Below are 21,227 nucleotides of genomic sequence, written 5' to 3'. Positions count from 1 at the left end.
CGGCACCTCCCAGAGTGCAGGGGTGGGCTTTCTGTTCTCCAGAGCTTTCACCCCAAACTCCACAGAAGTTGAGCACGTCGTTCAAGGGAGGTGTCTTTTAGTCAAAACAAAATTTGATCATTTTAGCCTGGTTTTTATCAATATTTATGCTCCCATCACCAATGCAGAGAAAAAGCGTTTTTTTTGAAAAAATTGGGGAAAGGCTGGGTGATTGTGGGTCGGAAGATTATGTTTTTATAGGTGGGGATTTTAATTGTACGGAAAACGAGTTTTTAGATCGTAATCATGCAGAGCCGCATCCAGCGGCCCAACATGCTCTGCGGCAGCTGGTCTCGTCTCACGGCCTGGTGGACGTATGGAGGAGGATGCATGCAGGCTCCAGGCAGTACACATGGTCCCACATTAAGGAAAACCGAATCTCTTTAGCTCGACTTGATCGTTTTTATTGTTTTAAACACCATTTTAACGTGTTTAAAACATGCCAGATTTTACCGGTGGCTTTTACCGATCACTCTTTGCTTTTAGGTAGTGTTTTTATCAGAAACATTTTACCTAGAAGCGCTTACTGGCATTTTAACTCTGTTTTAACTTATGATCGGGGTTTTAGGGAGATTTTAGGTTATTTTTGGACTGGTTTTAGACAGAGAAAGTCTGATTTTATCAGCCTGAGACAGTGGTGGGACCATGGTAAAGTGCAAATAAAACTGCTGTGTCAGCAGCATACTCTCAATGTCACCCGTGACATCACCGGATCTATTAGAGATCTGGAGATGAACATCGTGGAGTTAGAACGACTTAGTGAATCCACAGGAAATCGAGAGCATATTGAAGCTCTCAAATCTAAAAGGCTAGTTTTAGCAAACCTGCTGGAGAATAAAGTCCAAGGCACATTGGTCAGGTCCCGGATCCAGAACATCACGGAGATGGATGCTCCCTCTAGCTTCTTCTTTAGCTTGGAGAGGAAGCACGGGCAGAGGAAGCAGATCCACTCTTTGCTGTCGGACACGGGGCAGCAACTGAGTGAACCAGGGCAGATCAGGAGGAGGGCTGTGGCGTTTTACCGTTCTTTGTTCCACAGCGAATATAAAGAGAACGAGGAACTGTTCGAGGAGTTCTGTGACGAACTGCCTCAGGTCTCCGAGGAGACAAACACCGAGCTGGAGCGCCCTCTGGGGCTCCAGGAGCTCCACACAGCCCTCCTCAGCATGCAGGGCCAGAAGTCCCCAGGCGTTGACGGGCTCACTGTGGAGTTCTACAAGGCCTACTGGGATCTTCTGGCCCAAGACTTGCTAGACGTATACAATGAGAGCCTGCTTACTGGTTCACTCCCCCTGTCCTGCCGCAGGGCAGTGATCACCCTGCTGCCCAAAAAGGGAAACCTGCAGGACATCAAGAACTGGCGCCCCGTGTCCCTCCTCTGCACCGACTACAAAATTCTCTCCAAGGCCCTGGCCACTAGGCTGGGAAGAGCTATGGAGCAGGTCATCCACCGGGATCAGACCTATTGTGTCCCCAGCAGGTCCATGGTAGATAACATCTACCTAATTCGGGACGTTTTGGAGGTCTCCGGTTCATTGGGTTTGCAAACGGGCTTGATTTCACTAGATCAAGAAAAGGCATTCGACCGCGTCGAACACGGCTTCCTCTGGGAAACCATGAGGAGGTTTGGGTTCGGCGAGGGTCTTATCGCCAAGATCCAGGTTTTGTATAGTGATATTGAGAGTGTGCTGAAGATCAACGGTAGCCTGTGTGCTCCTTTTAGGGTGTGTAGAGGCGTTCGACAGGGCTGCGCGCTCTCGGGGATGCTCTACGCACTCTCCCTGGAACCCCTCCTCCAGAAAATACGCTCGACTGTTCACGGTCTGGTTTTACCCGGTTTTAAAAACAATATGGTTTTATCTGCCTATGCTGACGATGTCGTTGTTTTTATTAAAGATCAGCGGGATGTCACTGTTTTAACCGAGATCACGAAAAAGTTTTCAATTCTGTCCGCTGCGAGGGTGAACTGGGGAAAAAGCGAAGCCCTGGCAGTCGGCGAGTGGTCCAACGGGCTCCCAGTTCTCCCTCAGGGTCTTTTATGGAAAAAGGATGGTTTTAAATATCTCGGTGTGTTTTTAGGCGATAAACATGTTGTAAAAAAGAACTGGGAAAATATTGAAGAAAAAATGAAAAACAAGTTATCAAAATGGAAATGGTTACATTCACAAATGTCCTACCGAGGTAGAGTGTTGGTTTTAAATAATCTAGTCGCTTCACAGCTGTGGCACAAACTTGCGGTGTTGGACCCGCCATCTGGGCTACTTGCAAAAATCCAAACAGAGATGGTCAATTTCTTTTGGAACGGTCTGCACTGGGTGCCACAGTCTGTCTTGTTTTTATCAAGAGAGGAGGGGGGTCAGGGCCTCGTCCACCTGGCCAGTAGAACGGCTACTTTTAGATTACAGTTCCTCCAAAAGTATTTGACAGGTTCCCCTGTATGGAAGGACGTGGCCAGCTGCATTCTCAGACGTGTTAATTTTCTGGGGCTGGATGCTGCTCTGTTTTTAACTGATTTTAGTTTTTTAAAGTTAAGGGGGTTGCCTCAATTTTATCAAAGTGTTTTAAGATCCTGTGCTTTTTTTACACTGCACAGGACAAAATCGCATAATTCTCTGCATTGGCTTTTAGAAGAACCGTTGATCTGTGGAGCGAGATTAGACGTCTGCGACAGCACCGTGCCGGGCTGTTCTGAGGCGCTGTCTGGGTCCGGGACGGTGACCCTGCGGCGGCTGATAGTGGTGGCTGGACCGGACTTTGCCAACGTCCAGGAGGTCAGCACACTGTTGAAGATCCGGTCCGCCAGGCTGACACAGCGCTTCCTGGAGAGGGTGAAGGAGCGAATGACGGCTGGGGAGAGGCGGCTGCTACAACTACACGCCACAAAAGAGTGCCTGCCTGATCCGAATGACCCGTTCCCTGACGTGTTCCTGGATCCCAATTTTGGGGAGGAAAGTGGCCCCCTGCTGCAAAGCCCAGGATTAGGGATGGAGCTCTGCAAAACGAGGCCAAAAATACTATATAAATACTGCGTAAAGATCCTGAACAAGAGAACTCTTTGCAAAAGATCCGTCAGTGTATGGACTGACAAACTGGGAGGGCAAAAACCTCAGTGGAGGACTTTATACAAACCTCCGATAAAGAAACGGACTGGTGATCTGCAGTGGCGGATCCTGCACGGTGCCATCGCCACAAACTCGTTTTTATCGGTCATCAGTCCTGGGGTTTTAAACGAGTGTCCTTTTTGCAGTTTGTCCGAGAGTGTTTTTCATGTTTTTATAGATTGCGTACGTTTAACTAGTTTTTTACATTTTTTAGCGAGCATTTTTAGCCTCTTTGGCGTGGTTTTTACCAATTCTGTTTTTATAAATGGTGTACATTATAGTCGATCCACTAGTTTTAAATCCCGGATTTTAAATTATTTATTAGCCGAGGCCAAGATGGCTATTTATATAACTCGACGGGACAAAATGCAGGCTGGACCTCAACTCGACGCGGTGACTCTGTGGAAGGTGAACATCAGGGCTAGGTTGAGGTTAGAGTTTTGTTTCTACAGAGTCACCGAAAATTTGACGGGGTTTTTAGAACTGTGGGCTTTTAATAATATATTGTGCATCATTTCTGATCAGGGAGAACTAAAATATAACAAAGTGTTAATGTAAATATTTATTTGTTTTAGTATCTTTGACCTGATTTATGTAATGTTTTTATTGTTGAATTATTGTACAATAAATGTATTGTTAAAAATCAAAAAATCTTCTTCTTCTTCTTCTTCCTCCAAACATGGCGAGTGAAGTTTATACCAGAAAGCTCTACTTTGGTCTCTTTTGGATCATCCAAATTGTCATTGGTAAACTTTAGACATATCTGGACATGGGCCGGCTTGAGCAGGGGAACCTTGCGCACACTGTAGCATTTTAGTCCATAACGTTGTAGTGTGTTACTATGGTAACCTTTCAGACTGAGGGGTCAGCTCTCTGCAGGTCATTGACCAGGTCCTACCATGTAGTTCTGGGCTGATCCCTCATCTTTCCTGTGGTTGTTGACACAGGAAAGATGAGTCTTTTCTGTGTCTAAGATGGGAGGTCATCTTACATGGACCTCAAGTCCAAGGGACACTGATGATAGACTTCTTGAGTTTCTTCCATTTTCTAATAATTGTGCCATCAGTTGTTGCCTTCTCATCAAGCTGTTGGCTCATTGTCCTGTAGACCATCCCGGCCTTGTGCAGGTCTACAGCTTTTCCTTAGGCAACTCGTTGATGTTGCCCTTAAAGTCGAGCAGGGTTCTCCAACCCTTAATCTTAAGATCTCCTGTCCCACAGGTTTTAGATGTATACCTGCTCTAATCCAACTGAATCAGACAATTGAATTATGTCTTCAGAATGGAATCAACTTTGGCGAAGTCAAACGAGTCATTAATTTGATTGAGATGTGTTGGAGCAGGGTTCTGTTTAAAATCTGCAGGACAGTAGATTTCAAGGACTAGGGTTGGAGACACCTGGTGTAGAGGTTGGAGTCTGACTGACTGAGAGTGTGGGCAGGTCTGTGTGAACCAGACGTTTTTCTGGTTGGTAGGAGATCAAATACATATTTCATGCAATAAAATGCATGACATTTTCTGTGTACATACAATGAAAACCACAAACCTCTCCATTCTTTGTAAGGAGAGAAGTTTTAAAAAACCAGCAGCCTATCAGGTACTTATGTTCCCCACTGTGTGTGTGTTTCCAGGCGAAGACCTACAACCTGGACGATGGGGACGTTTACATGTCGACCTATGAAAACAGATTCCGGCTCTTCAGCTCGGTGGAGTGTGAAGGCCAGCTCTACATGACTCCTCTAAACTTCATTGAGTCCGTCACTCTGAACGAACCAAGGAGTGAGTAAACCTGTAGCACTCAGTTCATCCCCACTGATAAACTAAATACAGGAGTCAGCTAAAATGTAAATGATGTGGACTCATCTAGCCCTCTGTCAAATATAGAGATTCTGTTCACTGACAGTAAACTCTTCTTCTCATTTAACACAACGTGGTGGTAGCATTTCATGTACAGAGTTCAAAAATTAAAAAGAAGTTGAACTTTTTGGCTGGCATCCAATCAAGCACTACTGTAGGTTAGCCTTAGCAAAAATCTCAATTAAAATACATTGTTTCTGTTGGTTGTAATGCTAACGGGGCTGTTAGCGTTTTCCAGCCACATAACGCTTTTTGTAGCACAATCAAGTAACTGTGTTACTTTCAGTTGTTACAAAAATGCTGCATATATCAAGTATGGCTTAAAAGATTGCCAGACTTATCCATATGCAAATCAGTGTTATTTCATATCTTACTGCATGTCTAAGGATGTAAATCCTGCATTACACAACTGTCAAAGTGGAGGGTAAGTTTTACATTGATACTGAATATTAAGCAACTGTACTTGTTGCTGAACACCAAAGCAATGATTGCAGCAGTTTATGTATTTGAAAATTATTTTAAATATTTTTAAAGGGGCAGTATTCAGTGTTTTCCAGTAGTTGTGCCATTTCGTAGCACAACTACGTTACCTTCTGTTATTAAAAACAATGTTATATATATCAAACATAATTTAAAAGAAATTTGACTTTGTAATTTAACTCCTTGAAATTGGGCTTCTGTCTCTTTAAGAAGCTCCTGCTCTTTCTGAAGAGCAGAAAGAGCAGAACAACATGGCTCCTCTATTAATCCTGTCAAATGTTTTACCAGCACCTCACTGAGAAGTAGCTCCTATAACGAGCTCAGCTGATGCTCAGCTAATTGCTGCTGGCTAGTCTGAAGGAGCTGAGTGGGGGAGGTGCGGGGGAGGGCTGATCTGTCCCACCAATGCTTTTGAATGGTTGCCATGGAGATTAAAGGCAACATGCACGAAAGAATCAAAGCAACCGTCCAGGAATGTTTTGGATGAGAGAACAACATTATAACATGATGTAAAGCTAAAAAAAAAGAGTAAATTTTACGCAACACTGCCTCTTTAAAATATGTTCTAAAAGTTCAAGAGGCATGGATACTGCAGCAGGGCGCTGTAAAGTATCCACTGTCAACTCCCGTTTGCCTAATTATATCTCTATCAACAGATCCCAACCCTGCTTAGTTATGCAACGCTTTAATAACAGTTTTACCAAACGCTGCTTCCTGGAACATTCTTGCTGCTGAGAGCCTCTGAAGTGTCGTCGGACAATAAGTCAGGGCTTGAAGTGCTTCAGTCACAACACCTGCATAAAGATAGACATCTTTACCAGCAACCCTACTTTTATGGCTCATTTATGTGGCAACAAACTTGCAGGGACCCACAGAGACCGAATTACTCTGCGCGGATGCCGTAAATGTCACGATAAGACAGTGTTGCCCTGTGATGTATGGTGTGTGGCCGGCCATAATGTGCTGGGCGTGGCTTTTCCCCGGCGAACAGCAAACAGCACTATAACACGTAAGGCCCCATTATCGTCACGTCGCTAATTGCTCATTTGTCGTAAAAGGAGAGTTATGGCGCTTCACGGCGGTGTTGCGGCGGGTGTTCAGGAAGGCGAAGCAGACGGAGGGAAAGGAAAATCACAAGACAACTTTTGAAAACTTTGTCGCTAAATTCTTCACATTCATAATGTTTTTCAGCTTAGGAAACAAGGATAGAAATCGACTCTGTCTCTTAAATGTTTCCCTGGAAGGTTGTTGTTAATGTTATTAAACGTTACCTCCCAGTCAGATTTTTTTTTTTTTTAATAGCGACACACCTCTCTTATCTGCTGCTTTTACAGGCCACTGGAATGTGTTCATCGTGATCTGCAGCATAGGTTTCTGTCCATGCAAACACCTGTTTTCACTTTTGCTTCACAGATTTCTTTATAACCCTCACTTTTTTTCCCTCCCCTCTCTCTGCAACCCAAAACATTAACTTTGACTCTTTCTTTGTTCAGGTAGGAGAGGATGGAAGTCCCTCGCTAAAAAGGTGAGTTTTCACTCCATCAAAGCTTCTGAATCTCCTCTTTATCTGTGCAAAGCAGCTGTAATTACTGTAATGCAGACAAACGTCGGGATTACTCAGCGATCCGGGATTTTCTTCTATTTCCCCAGGAGTTAGACAAGGTGCTGTCGGATACTCCGCCTGTTTGGAAAGGATCATCCAATTTGTTCAGAAACCTACGAGAAAGAGGTAGACCTCCCCCACCCCCCACCCCTCTCGCTTGATTTACTACAGAGACAAATCCCTCCAATGTAAATAATTCCCATTTGCACTTTTTTCAAGCTCTCGGGGTCGCCTCATTCAGAGGACGTCTCTGCTGTCGTACATGACTGGGATCCACAGCAGAACGTTGTCTTATTTCTCCATCAGTTCTTTCTTGAATGAAAGAAGCAAAGGGTTTAATGTTAAGGTGCACAAAAATGAAGTATAGAAAAACTGAAATGAACCAAATCAACTGAAGAGTCCTTAAACATGGTTTCTCTTTTTAATTAGACTGAGAGGCTTTAATTTGTAATCAGGGACTTTTCTGTTTCCCAGGAGTCTAAAGATGAAATAACAGAGGAAGAGTTCTCTCTTCAAAATGGAAAAGACAAGAGAACACCTCGTCAATTGAGCGTGTAGACTATATTCCACTGTTATGAGGATGAATTTTGTTCGTTTTACCCACCTGCTACGTTACCACGGCAACTGGGAATGGTATTAATACTCCTCGACCTGTTTCACATTTTCAGTATGCGCCACCCGGGGTTGCTAACATGTAGCATAGTGAAGAGGAAGAAAAATAACTGAAACATGAGTTTCAGCATAAAGATGTGAAAAACATGGTGTTTGCGTTTGTTTCGGCCCCTTTTGCTTTGATGCCACTAAATATAATAAATAAAACTGCCTTCACGGAGGTTCATCTTTCAGAAACACGACGGCCCTGGACAGTGAGAGCTACATTCAGATGGCGTAGAGATAGAAGAGCCCAGGCAAAATCAAAAACGAAATTCAACTGATAATCTGACGAGTGGCGAGTCTTGAAATTTCTGAGTTTTTTGGTGAAACTTAACTCCGTTTTTTCCCCTTCTATCAGCATTGACCCTAAAATGTCGCTGCACTAGCGTACTGAATAACTGATCAAATGATCAAACATTTCATATTTAAATATTACATCACCAGACAGATCAAAATATAAAGTTAAGAGACAATTTTCGTATTTATAGGACCAAAAAAAACAAGCGGGTAAAGGATTTTTTTTTGTTCTTATTTATTGAAAAAAATAACAAAAACTGAATTTTTGAATTTGAATTTTTGGTTAAAACATGTTTGTTTCTTTCATTCAGCGGATAGAAAATTAAGAGATTTTACTCAAGTAAAAGTTGCAATACTTCATAAAATTACTCAAGTAAAAGTAAAAAAGTTCAGTGTACGTTAAATATACTTATAGAAGTAAATTTTTTCCTAAAAGTTAATGTAATTGAGTTAATGCAAGTCATTTACTACCCAGCTCTGCTCATTGACATTGGCAGCCATGATGTCTCTGGATTTCGATTGTTTTGGGTCAATAAACGTCCTCGGTAATCTGGTTTCATGGCTTCCAAAGGCATTTCTGTAACACAGGAAAGAAGCCAGTTTCCCCTCCATGCAGGTTGTCACGGTATCTTTACATGAACTCAGCAGTAAAAGGAGCGAAACTCCTTTTAAGCACTCCCACCTGGGCCTCCGTGTCTCAGGTGAACTGTTCCGCTCTCTCCCCTGTTGCTTTAGCTAAGTGCCGATGCCGGGATTTGGGACGTTTAATCCTGCTGCTGTTAAACACTACAGCTTTGTCAGGCCAAAAAAGAAAAAAAAAAAAAAAAAAAAATTGGATTGATCTGCGCACAAAGCGCTGCTTTAGAGAATGAGGTTCGCTGTTTGAACCCTGCTGTGTCAAGACACGTCCCGTCGGCCACCGCGGACATTACGAAGCCAGGGAATAGCATTGGATTACATCTCCGGGACTGCCACTCCGTATGAAGTGTTTCTGAGGAATTCTGTCTTTGTATTGTCTGAAAACATCTACTTGAGCTGAGAGGCGGAGTGAAGGTGTGTGGTATGGAGACGCGGCAGGAATCTTAAAAGATTTCTCCTGAAGTTTAAGCTCCAAAGCCTGTGACAGTTGAATTAGAGGAACTATAATGGAGTTTTAAAAAATAAACTAAAATTTGCCTAATTAAAAGCTGAGAACCTTTTATAAAAGCGTCTGACAGCAACACTGTTTTTCCCCCCAAATGACATATTTTGTTTGTATTGTCGTTTCTTCTCTTGGGTGTTCTGTCTTTCCCCGTTCCCGAGCTCTTTTCCCAGAACACCCCGGCCAGTCACCCGGAACTATCTGCGCTCGATTCCCTATCATCCCCCGCAAACAAAAGCTTGGGAATGCTTTCAGAGGCAGGAGGGAGAAGCCTCCCCGAGTCGGCTGAGATGTCTCCCAGACACTTTACTCTTCCAGCCTCCGTGTCGCGCAACAAAGGCCCGAATCGGCCATTCTCAATCGGTGACTGATCGCCCGAGAATGTATCACACCGCGTCGCCCAACAGAACCTGTTTGGGGATTTTCTTTTTGCCGTGACGACGGGTCGGCTCGGTTGTAAAAAGCCTCCTGTTTGTGCGAGGGGAACGCCGAGCGTGAGGTAAAAGGCACCTTTTAAGATGTTATCAGGAGATTACTTACGTCTGGAGGCGTGCCCTTGTTTCTGTGGACGGCTTACTCACTTTGAACATCTGTAAACACCTTGAGCTAACCGATTAATGCCACCCGATGCCGCCCCGGGTGCAAAATAAGGGGGGACATTCTGGCTTTTGTTTCATGCCTAGCCTCATTTCCTCCTCTCTCTCTCTCTTTGTTCCAGGTGCCATCAGTTACACAGAGTATCTGTTTCTGCTCTGCATTTTAACAAGTCAGTATTCACCCAAACCGAGTCCAACACAATGATGCTGACAAAGCTCTCAATGCTTTAAGGTGTTCGTTTCTTTTCAATGGCAGAGCCCCACGCAGGATTTCGGATCGCTTTCAACATGTTCGATGCAGATGGCAACGAAATGGTGGACAAACGGGAGTTCTTGGTGGTATGAATCTATGGAGCTACATTGGGGCCATAACGTTTGTTAAAAAGAAAAAAAAAAAACCATAAAAACAGCTGAAATAAGAAGATAGTTGATTGAAAAAAGATGTGAAACTAGAGAAAATGTTCAACAATAACTTTTCAAATTCAATGATTTTCTCCCCCCGTTTCAATATTTTTGTTTCAAACTTTTTTTAATTTTCAAAATAATTTTTCAGTTTCAAATCTTATTTTCATTTTTGCAGTTTCAGCTTTTTTATTCTTTTTAACAAACTTTATGGCCCCAATGTAGCTCCATATAGACCTCACCTTGACGGCAAACTCTTCTGTACCGACTTCTCCTTGATGTTTGTTTCCTTTCTTAGCTGGAGGAAATTTTCCGTAAGAAAAAGGATAGAAAAGAAGTTGCCGATGACGTTCAAAGACAGGAGGAGCAAGTAAGTTTTTGTCCATTTTGGTGCCATTACACATGGAAAAATAATTTCTACAATGATTTTAAAGGCAGGACACAAATAATGGGTTGATCTCTTCCTCTTATTGCCTGCTGCTACTGTTGGGGAAATATAAGATCTCAAACGTGTTTACTGTAAACTTAGTGTTTGTCACTTAAATACCCTTCGGTATTTAAAAATCCCCAAATCTTTTTATTTTTTTATTTTAGTTTGCTACTCCTGTAAAGTTAAAATCAATAACTTATACACTGGTATGATGTAAGCTAATTACAAATGACGCTAATGATAGCAGGTATGCTGCACACATTGAGTAGCTTAGGAATAATAAAACATCTGGTGTTGGTATGGGGGGACTGGGGTGAGGCTTAGGGCCCCAAAAAGACTTGGGCTGGCCCTGCTACCATCCTCTGACTGAGTTGCTGTGCTTCCTATCTGCTTCCACGTTACAATAGTTGACTGTTGAGGTGCAAGACCATTGCAGAAAAATTGACTTCTTATAGCACAGGTAGCATCCTATCACGGTCCCACGCCGGAACAGTTCTTTCATCAACTTGCAGCAGTCCTGGAGGGAACGGCGGCTGCACTGGGGTGACTGTGGTCATACAGGGTAAAACATGCCTGAGGCTTTCATCTCCTTAGGCCTTCTTATGCTACATGCAGGTGGATGTAAACAGACGGGCTGAGCAGAGCGATAAGAGATACTCTTTGAGGTCTTATCGCGCTAAACAAACAACGCCGCGGAGCTCACTCCTCCAGGGCAAACGTTAGCATCTCTGGACGGCCTAGAATGCATCTTACACCCGTATAAGTATCAAAAAGATCATTAGAAAGGGCACTTTAGATTTGGGAACATGAGAGCGGAAGGGTTTTGGTGGATTCAGGAAAACTCGGGACCGTTTCTAACCTCGGCTCACGTTTAAAGTCCCGTCAAATTGGTCCGACGGCGTCAAAAAATCATCCTTTTGCCTTTTGACAAATATATTTACTTTGCTTCTCTCCTTTGCATTTTAGAGCCGGCAGCTCTATGGTCACGGCAAATCCCACACAAACAGTGTACGTATTGTTCTTTTCCCGTGAAGGAAAATGAACCGTTATGCTTGTTGCATGGCTTTTTTTTCTTTTTTGGATTCATTCTTCCCAATCTGAACGAATGATAGAAAACACTCGAGCTGACACCACTCGCACTTCTCCCTTTTAACACCAGGCAACCTCAGCTGCATATGCTGAAATTAAAATATGTCACCCTACACATCAATATTACCTGACATATCGCCTCTATGTGTGTGTGTGTGTGTGTGTGTGGGTGTGTGTGTGTGTGTGTGGTAGAGCAGGAGATACAATACAGATGAATTATGCTCTCACCTTTCGACAACATTGGGCAACAAATTCCACTTCAAACCCCCCCACCTCCCCTCGCCCCTTGCTGAAGACTGACATCGTTTCTGTCTGGACCCACATGTTCCACAGTTACAGTGGCATTCGGGTTCAGGTTACCTTTTCAGATGGGTTTGACCATGAAGCTGCCAGTAAGTCAGAAGAGGAAGCATCAGCAGCACATGCAGGCTTTGGTTTTAATTCTTGCTACTTTATTTTAGGCACTTCTCCAGAGTTCAGTCAGATCTTTTCCAGAACTGTGACAGGCCCGCCTCCGGTGCTGCGGTTGGGTTTTTCCCCTCAGCATATTCTAATTACAGCTGTTTCGGGTCGGGCTAGGTGAGTTGGAGTGGGGCAACATCGGGGCAACAGAGTGAGTTGCGACGTAATTAGTTGCGGGATTGCGCCGTAAATCTCTGCTAAAAAGCTGTGAGGCGCAGAGGAAGAGCTAGTTTGGATCAGCACCGCGCCTCGGGCTCCGAAGGACTCGAATCCAAACCGGATGCGCAAATATAATTAATTACGAGATCAAGGAAGCCGCAGCTGAATGTTCTGATTTCTTGTTCTGTGTGTTGAGTAGGGGGGAAATCCAAAACACACTGTTTTGGTGTAGAAGTCACAGTTTTGTGATCACAGATACCAATTACTCTACAACATAACAATAACAGCCAAATTATTTTTCAGCAGTTGTGTTTGACATGGACTGTAATGATAATAATAATAACCAGGTGATTTCTCATGACTTCACTGAGGAAAACATAGTGGCTTGTTGCGTCAAGCGGCACATGTGGCGCAGACGAGAGAGCAAAAACAATGCGGCGGTTCCAAGTATAACCCCGTTTCACACAGCTACGCTCCAGATGGAAAAGGTTTTTTTGCAACCTGCATTTACTTCGCAGCTCGGCATCCAATCGCGACTCTGACGGGGCTCAGCTGCACGAAGCCTCGCTCAGGTCTGGTGCGGACATGTGCTAAGCCAGGCTAGCGCTGCGGCGCCTGGCCAAAAGGCTGCACGCATCGCTGCAGAACAGGCTCGTGTCAGACCCCACGCTGCTCCTGCATGCGTCTGTGCCCCGAGAACAGGCAGCCCGCACTCCCTCGATAACGTATGCAAAAATTGTTTGTTTGTTTTTGAATTATTTTTTCACTGTTACAAACTCGACTGGTTCCCAAAACGTTGCGTATCATTGTAAAGTGGGAGGAAAAATGATGCAGTGTTTTTCCAATTTTTACAGATAAAACAATCTGCTAAAGTGTGACAAAGCATCTCCACTTACTCTGGTGCCCTGAAATAAAATAGAGCGCCATCATAAAACCGAAGACAAAGTGAAACATGGTGGCTGTCAAGACAGTCGGTTTAACTTAATGTCTTATTTTTATTTATTTATTTATTTATTTGTTGGTCTGATTTGTAAAAACCCAGAATTAAACATTGGAGGTTGTCATTGCTAACTGTTAGCAAATTGCTAAATAACACTCTCCTCAGCTCTCCTGCCTCTCACTTTGTGCTCCGTCAGATTTTGTGCTCCGTCAGATTTTGCTCTTGCCTCCTCTAAAGTGCTAACATGTACTAGACGTGTTTTGTCCTCCTAACCCGCTGTGCTTCAACTGCGGTCACAGGTTTGTAAAAAAAAGACGCCCAGCATGCGGGGACCCCGGGGCATGCGGGATGTTCTCAGGCGCGCCACGAGTCCAGTTCTGTTCTCTGGTCTCACTGAGGCAGCTGGTGTCTCTTTAAGATTCAATGAACACATAGAGAAAGTGGACTAATTCATGTTTCTGCTCTGTGAGTAAAAGTTAATACTGAAAGCAGGTTATTGTTTCCCTAGCTGAGTCAGGATCCACACAGGGCGTGGCACGTTCAGCTGCATGGCATGTGTTTGGATCATGAAATGAGAAAAAAATGCCACAAGTGATTGATTTCTGAATTATTAACTATATTGTTCCGCATGAGGAGCTCGACATGCCTAGAGTCGTCTGCATATCCTTAAAAAGTCTTAAATCCATCAATCTAAAATTAAGGCCCTGAGAAACAATAATAAAAAAAAAGTAAGTTGATCTTAAATATGTTAATCACTGCTCTTCAATTTGTTGTATTATGACTATTTGATTTCATACTATGTCGTTTATTTTTCTTGCACGACTTGTCCGTCAGGGCAAGCATATGGAACTGCAAAATTGCCACAAATCGCTACTTCTGCTGCACATATGGCTGAGAAAAATCATGCAAAAAAATTCTGATTTATGACTCAGGATGCCATAAAATCCAGCAAAAATCAAAATTCCACTTTTTACACCGTCATAAGATTATGTTGTGGAGGCTGAAAATGATGGCGTTTATTTGGGTCATTGAACACTGCTTTGAACTCTGTCAAAAAAAAGTGCTGTTCATTGACCTGAATACATTTGGTGTTTTTTGACATTCAGAAGTTAATCTTACAATGGCGTAAAAAGTGCAGTTTTGACAGGATTTCTGCTGTATTTTGCGGCGCCCCAGGTCATACTCCGGTAAAAGTGATGATTTGTGTCCATTCTGGCCTTCCATACATGCAGACATCTTCACTGTGTTCTGAGGCGTTTGAGGCTACTGCTAACTGCTATTGTACCTTTGCTAGCTAACTAGCTTTTGTACATCTATCAGGGTTAATTGTAGATTTGTTGTCAGTTCATCTTTCCCACTGCCTCTCTTCTGTTGCCAAAGCATACAATGCCGCGTACATTCTCTGCAAAACGCTTTTCCGTGCTATATAAAATATGTAATTTTATTTTGTACATTTCTATTGTGATTCAGGCCTTAAATTGAATTCATGATGATCTTAAAAAGCCTGAGTTGGTGAAACCTGAACGTGCTTAGGCTATCTACAAGGTTAAATAATACTTCATTTTGTGTGTTTCGTATAGAAAGTCTCTCTGTTTCTTTTGGTGTTGACTTTGCTGAAAGCTGTGACGGTCTGCTGTATTTTTAAATCGAAGCTTTGCCAGATCTAAAACCATACTTGGCGGAAACCATTTCTACTCCCTCTTGTAGCAGGTGGATGAGAAAACGGAGACGACGCTGCTTGTGCACTTCTTTGGAAAAAAGGGCAAAGCCGAGTTAAAATTTGAGGATTTCTACAAGTGAGTTAAGAAACCTTTAATCTTCAACGTTTCTTCGATAGAATAATTATCTACTTATCCACTCTAAGGCCATAAATCGGGTCTCTGTTAAGTACTTGTCGCGCTCATTCAGGTTCATGGACAACCTGCAGACAGAGGTGCTCGAGACGGAGTTCCTCTCTTACTCCAAAGGCATGCCCACCATCAGGGAGGAAGACTTTGCTCGCATTCTTCTTCGCTACACAAACGTGGACGACGTCAGCGGGTACATGGAGAACGTACGCCACAGCATACCGGATGAAAAGGTGGGACTTTTTTTGTGTTTCTTCAAGACTCACTTTGCTGGTCCTCATTTGCTCAAATTTAGAAGTGAAAAATTAGATCCAAGGTAATAAACAGAGTTTTTTCTCTTCTGTGGAGCTCCATCATATCAACTAATGTGTTTTAGAAATTATTTTTAAAAATCAATATCTGGCTTAGTTCTATTTCCAACTACAGTGCTTTTCACCCGTGAACTTCTCCGCATATTGTCACACCGCAATCGTAAACTTCAGTGTATTTTAGTGGGATTTTATGTGATAGACCAATAAAAAGATTTGCATAATTGTGAAGTAGAAGGAAAATGGCACTGTTATGTATTCCACCCTCTCCACTCTGATATCTCTAAATAAAATCAAGTGCAACCGTTTGCCACCATAAGTCAGCAGTAATTAGAGTCTAGCTGCGCGTACTTCAGCCTCAACTATTTTACATGAACTCTATGAATCTGGCATTTATGGAAAAGCGGGAGAAAAAGATGTCGTTTTTGCAGATTACCACAAGCCGTATAAGGGACGCACGCTGCTGCTGATGCCACCATCTTTGCTTAGCCCGGCAACGAGAAGCTGAACAGCTGAATCCTTTCCTCTGCTTACATCTCCCAGAATGCTGTGCTGCTCTGGACCAGAGTTCAGTGAAATCATTCAACATTTTATCAGATTTATTGATATTGATCACGTGTCTGTTGCTATACATGTTGTTATTGATTTATCGTCCTTCTCTGGCTAAATCTAAGTGCTGAAAAACCATAGCAGCTTCCCTAATTATTAGATAATAAATTTTATTCTGAACTCCTGTGAAACTCTGATCTTTGCATAAAAAAAACAGCCGGCTTTTTTTTTTTTTTTTTTTTTGAAGTCTAACGACCTCCGACCACTTCGTTCATCAGACACAAGCGATGCATTTCCTTCCGTTCTGCCTTTTTAATTTGAATGTTTCCTAAAGGTGTTAGTGTTGCTGGACGTGGAAACGTTTAACACCGTCTCTTTGGATAACATGAATTGGCTGTTGAGTGAAGCGGCCTCATTTCCCGCCTTAATGCGCCTCTCCTCTCAGCACCGCTGACCTCCGTGAAAAAGCTGCCGGCGGCCCCTCAGCCGCCTCGAGTAGCCTGTTGCTAGATCTCCATTGACAATCAAGTGGAACTCGTCGTCACGCTAAGTGATATTTTATGTTTCCCCGCATTGTTAGAACAGCAAAGCGTCACAGATTAGTCATTACTCCATTTGTTAGGCGCTGTGTGTCGTCTGTTGCGCCTCCACCCCTCTGAGCCCCCGGCGGTAAGAAACGGCTAGTAGCCGCAGGATGGTTGAGTGGACATCAATGGGCTCAGCGTTTGAGTCATCAGCCGAGCCTGAGATGTTTGGGGATTCATCACTTTTGTTTTTGTTTACTCAAGTATCAGGTTAATCTGCCTTAGAAAAGTCTGCAAGCCGCCTGACCTCTCCCCCCCCCCGCACCGCATCACCACGCTGCTGACAGCTCGGCGTGTCCATACCGCGCTGGGAAAATCCAGCAATGTATACTTTGTCTGTTTGGGTGTGTTATCTGACGACCTCAAACATCCCTCACACACACACACACACACACACACACTAAAGGGATTCCTTTGGAGAGATGAAAGGAGCCCGATTATGTTTTGTGTGAATTTTGGCACTGACCTCTCGCAGGAGTGTTGACACGTGGAGCTCGTCTGCTCCATCATCTGCATCCTGGATAAAAAAAATCGCAGGTACGATTTCCGGGTCTTACTGTTTTTTAGGGGATCAGCTTCGAGGAGTTCAGATCCTTCTTTCAGTTCCTGAACAACCTGGAGGATTTCACCATCGCCATGCAGATGTACAACTTCGCCCACCGCTCTGTCGGTCAAGGTAAACGATCACAGCATCGTCATTTTAATGCCAGTTTTTAAGGAAAATGTGTTTGAAAGTTTTAGAAGTTTTCTTTTAATTTAAATACAGCTTCTGTAGCAACGATGCGACTGATTGATCAGTCTGCAAAAACAAGTATTTCAGTCTAGATTCTTGTGCAAACCTCTTAGTATGCTTAAAATGAGAACAAAATGACAAACTTTTCAGCAAAATATAGGCGCTTGTTTTAAATAGATAATTTCTTAATATTTTTGACAATTTACTGGTTTCACTGGCAAATTATTTCACTTATAATATGGGAAAATCTCTTGTTAAAAATGAAATAATCTGCCAGTGTAACTCTCATGAATATTAAACAATTATCAACTTAAACAAGCTCCTATATCTTTCTAAAAAGTAACTTGTAAGTTAGTTTAGTCTTATTTCAAGTTTGCCAAGATATTTGCACCAGAAACTATGCAAAAAGAAGTGTTTATAAAAATAAGTTTATATTAAATACTTGATTTCGCAGTGCAGATTTTTTTTTTCATATTCTCAAATTGAGTTTGACAAATGGGGGCTCGTCCGGTATCATTTGTCACAACCTGGTTCACAAGGACAACAAAAGAAAGGGAGACCCACCGATGTTAAAGGAAAAAATGACAAATGTTTATGACATTAACGTAAGTTTAAACAAAAAAAGACCAAACTGATCTAAAGTATGGCAGAACGCCAACCTAAAACACACCAAATGAGAACTGAGACACTAACCAACACAAGGACCTAACTAGTTCAAGAAAAGCAAACAAATTAGACATAACAAACCCAACAAAAATACCAGGACTGTTTGCTATGTGGGAAGCAGGAGCAGCTCCTGGTGTGAGGAGCATCCAGGCTGGCCCAGGTGCTCCCAGTCAGGGACTGACTCCAAGCCACGCCCACTTTACCTGGGAAACGAAGAGACAGTTAATCAGGGGAAGGTGGGAATCGTCACATCAGTCAAACAAAAACACATTTTGAACTTACGGAGTTTTAACTTTACTGCTTCAGTTCTGGTGGCAGTTTGCATCAAATCTTACGTTGTTTTGAAGAATAATCAAATCAATGGCATTTTTGTATATACACTGCCAAATTACAAAAATGTGAGACAATTTTAGAAATTCATTTTCAAGAACTTCTCATTGAATTCAGAGACATACAGTATATTCATATTTTAACATCAATGGGTGATTTTATTGTTACATCCTTCCAAAACCGGCCATTCGAGGAGATTTATGATCTTTATAAGGCCCAAATAGAAAATGAGTCTGGCACCCCTGCAATATGACTGCTAGTCAGACCCACATCAGCCACTTGTGGGAGACAGACAGGCCGGCGAAGAGGCCTCAAATGTGCAGGAAAAAACATCCAGGAATGATTAGCATTCTGCAGACTGAATTCAAAAGTAGCAAAAGTCTCAAAATCCTGAGAAACGTCTAAAATGTTTCAGTGTGCCTCAGAAATAGACATTATGCAAAAAAAAATAAATAAATAAAAACTCAAATTTGAAGTTTTGTTTTGTTCCAGTAACTTATTTTGTGGTGTTAATGCCTCTTTGCTTTTTAACAAACGCTTGATGATGGCTCTCTTTTCTTTTTCTCAGATGAATTCACCCGGGCGGTTTACGTTGCCACTGGGATCAAGCTGAGCCACCACTTGGTCAACACCGTCTTCAAGATCTTCGACGAGGACCACGACGGCAAACTGAGCCACAAGGAGTTCATCGGAGTCATGAAGGACCGCCTGCACCGCGGAGACGGGGTGAGACGCCCTCCATGTTCCTCCCAAAGCCGAAACGGGACACTCTCCTCCCTCGAGGAGCTGCCGGTGGCGTGTTTGCTACTGGATCGCGCCGCCACCGGCTAGATGTTGATTTGAGGTTCTACTGCCATCTGTTGGGGCAAAATGTCATCACTTCCTGCTCGCTCACTCTCGTCTCACACGTCCTCAGGGCGTTAAAGCGGAGGAGAAGTTCATCTCTTTTAAATCCTGCATGAAGAAGGAGCTGTCAAGCAAATAGGTGAGAAAAATGTTCACATTTTTGCCACATTTATTCAAATGAAGCAGTGAAAGTAAAACAAATAAGAATAATTTGTTTAAAAAAAAAAAATAATAAAAAAGGCCGACTCAGTTTTCTAAAGCTCCAGGTAGTTTAGAGATGAGGCCCACGCTTTCCTGGCCTGAAGCATTAAGTTACACTGTAATATTAATGCCTGAACAGCTGCCACCAGACACCGGCTTAGGTCTGCATACGAGAGCAGCGAGCAGCGCGGTTTAAAGCTGTATAAGTGTTTCAAAGAGAAGGCACCTCACACGGGGAAGGCTTAATAATCACCCTCAGTAGTGAGGAACGAGGAAGAGGTTGATGCCTTTTGGGGGGAAAAAGAACAAAAAAAAAAAACAGGCTCAGTGAAATCAAAATCATTTTTAGAGAAGAAAAAATGGAGATAGGATTTGACATTTTCACTTTGATGATTTAATAGAAGAAAATGTTTTATTTGTACTTGCATTTGAAGACGTGAATGTACAGTGGCTCTTCAAGGGGCACACGTTGATGTTTAAATGGCAGGTTTTTTTTATTTCTGATAGAAATAAATGAGACCAAGGTAGTTTCAAACGCTTTTCAGTGTGAGGTCTGTCCTGTACAATTCAACCTTTTCTCCAGTGTTCTTTAGTTAACTCCTCCCAGGAGCTTCAAAGAATCTGATAAACCATAAAAGACAGATAGTGAGCGAGAGAAAGAAATATCGTATTAGAATATTAGCCAGTTTCTCACTGAAACTGCCGGCCGTCTGTAAAGAAACAAAAGATTAGATTTTTCAGCACAACCACGAAGTTTAAGCATTAATGCAAAACAAAAGAACAATGTCACTGTGGACAACTCAGTCTGTTAGATGTAGAAACCTTTTATGAGGTAAACTGGACAAACGTTGTCCAGTCCGAAGCTTATGCTTGAAGGATGTTTCAGAAATTCAAACTATTTGCATCATTTTACTTTGACGATGAGGACGTCTGACTTCTTGAAGATGTAATAATTGTGTTTGTGTCGTTGCCAGGTGGAGAGCCAGTCGCCGCTGCATGTCTTACAGTACGGATGAGTCGTGCCTTCCCTTTCATGTGTGTGTGTGTGTGTGTGTGTGTGTGTGTGCGTGCCGACGCAGGAGTTTATGCATGCTGCAGCATCTCAAGCTCTGGGAAGCTTCACCGACTCTTCACAGAAACTAAATTAAGAAACATTGAGACACCCAACAACTTTACTGCGTGTTAGTTTTTAAGTGTTTATAGGAATTATTTATTACCATACATACTTATTTATTTATTCATTTATCTAACTACACATATTTTGAAAAAGAAAACCAACAATTTAGTTGTTATTATAAACAACTAAATTGTTTGTAATAACAATTATTATAAAAATGTCCGTTTCCTGCTCCGTCAGCTTCCTTTGCTCCAAATGAATCCTAACCCTGGTTCTGTTTCAGATGCAGAATGCTCATATTCTTTGTTCCTCGGTTATCTGCAGAACCCCCCCCCCCCCCGCCGCCCCTGCAAAATTACCTTTGTCCACCCCCCGCCCCGAGTCCTTGTACTTCCTCTGGAGCGCCGCAGCTGGAATCCTCCAGAGGAAGCAGACCTGCGCACACTCGCTCGATCCGAGGCTCGCTCACTGTTTAACCGCGGGCAGCCAGCACCGTTAATCATTTCTCAGCTGACACAGAGAAATGGCATGAGCAGAAAAAAAAACAAAAAAACCAGAATGTGTTTCACGTTTAAATTATTGTTTTCAAAGGAATACATCTAAATGAGATTCTGGATGAGGAGTGATCCCTCTGTATGCATCTGAGGATCTTTGTTGGACGATAAAACACTACAGTGTCACTCAGAGTAAATGGACTGTATCCGAGACGACTGGTTGCTCTACCTCGTTTCCTGTAAAGCCTGGCTTTGACTGTTACGCTTTTCCACTGATGCGTTTCAATAAATCTGACGTACTGTA

At 42.8% G+C, this 21,227-nt stretch overlaps 1 protein-coding gene across 3 annotated transcripts in view; it reads left to right on the top strand.

Annotated features, from left to right (window-relative positions):
* micu3b (mitochondrial calcium uptake family, member 3b) overlaps positions 1-21,227 on the top strand; it is a 26,602-nt gene extending 5,375 nt beyond the window's left edge. For 2 of the 3 annotated variants that reach the window (XM_032555208.1, XM_032555211.1), the window contains exons 2-14: positions 4,770-4,917; positions 6,969-7,000; positions 7,126-7,204; positions 9,889-9,936; positions 10,023-10,105; positions 10,467-10,538; positions 11,565-11,606; positions 14,956-15,044; positions 15,157-15,328; positions 17,104-17,212; positions 18,834-18,991; positions 19,182-19,250; positions 20,287-21,227. In XM_032555208.1, coding sequence (XP_032411099.1) covers positions 4,770-4,917; positions 6,969-7,000; positions 7,126-7,204; positions 9,889-9,936; positions 10,023-10,105; positions 10,467-10,538; positions 11,565-11,606; positions 14,956-15,044; positions 15,157-15,328; positions 17,104-17,212; positions 18,834-18,991; positions 19,182-19,250 — 1,101 coding nt within the window. In that variant the 3' untranslated portion in view covers positions 20,287-21,227. The remainder of the gene's footprint in view (positions 1-4,769; positions 4,918-6,968; positions 7,001-7,125; positions 7,205-9,888; positions 9,937-10,022; positions 10,106-10,466; positions 10,539-11,564; positions 11,607-14,955; positions 15,045-15,156; positions 15,329-17,103; positions 17,213-18,833; positions 18,992-19,181; positions 19,251-20,286) is intronic. The other variant, XM_032555210.1, reaches the window with a different exon arrangement.

The sequence above is a fragment of the Xiphophorus hellerii genome, chromosome 23, assembly GCF_003331165.1.
Source record: "Xiphophorus hellerii strain 12219 chromosome 23, Xiphophorus_hellerii-4.1, whole genome shotgun sequence".
Lineage (NCBI taxonomy): Eukaryota > Metazoa > Chordata > Actinopteri > Cyprinodontiformes > Poeciliidae > Xiphophorus > Xiphophorus hellerii.
The sequence above is the reverse complement of the archived record's forward strand: the minus strand, read 5'-3'. Positions and strand labels throughout refer to the sequence as shown.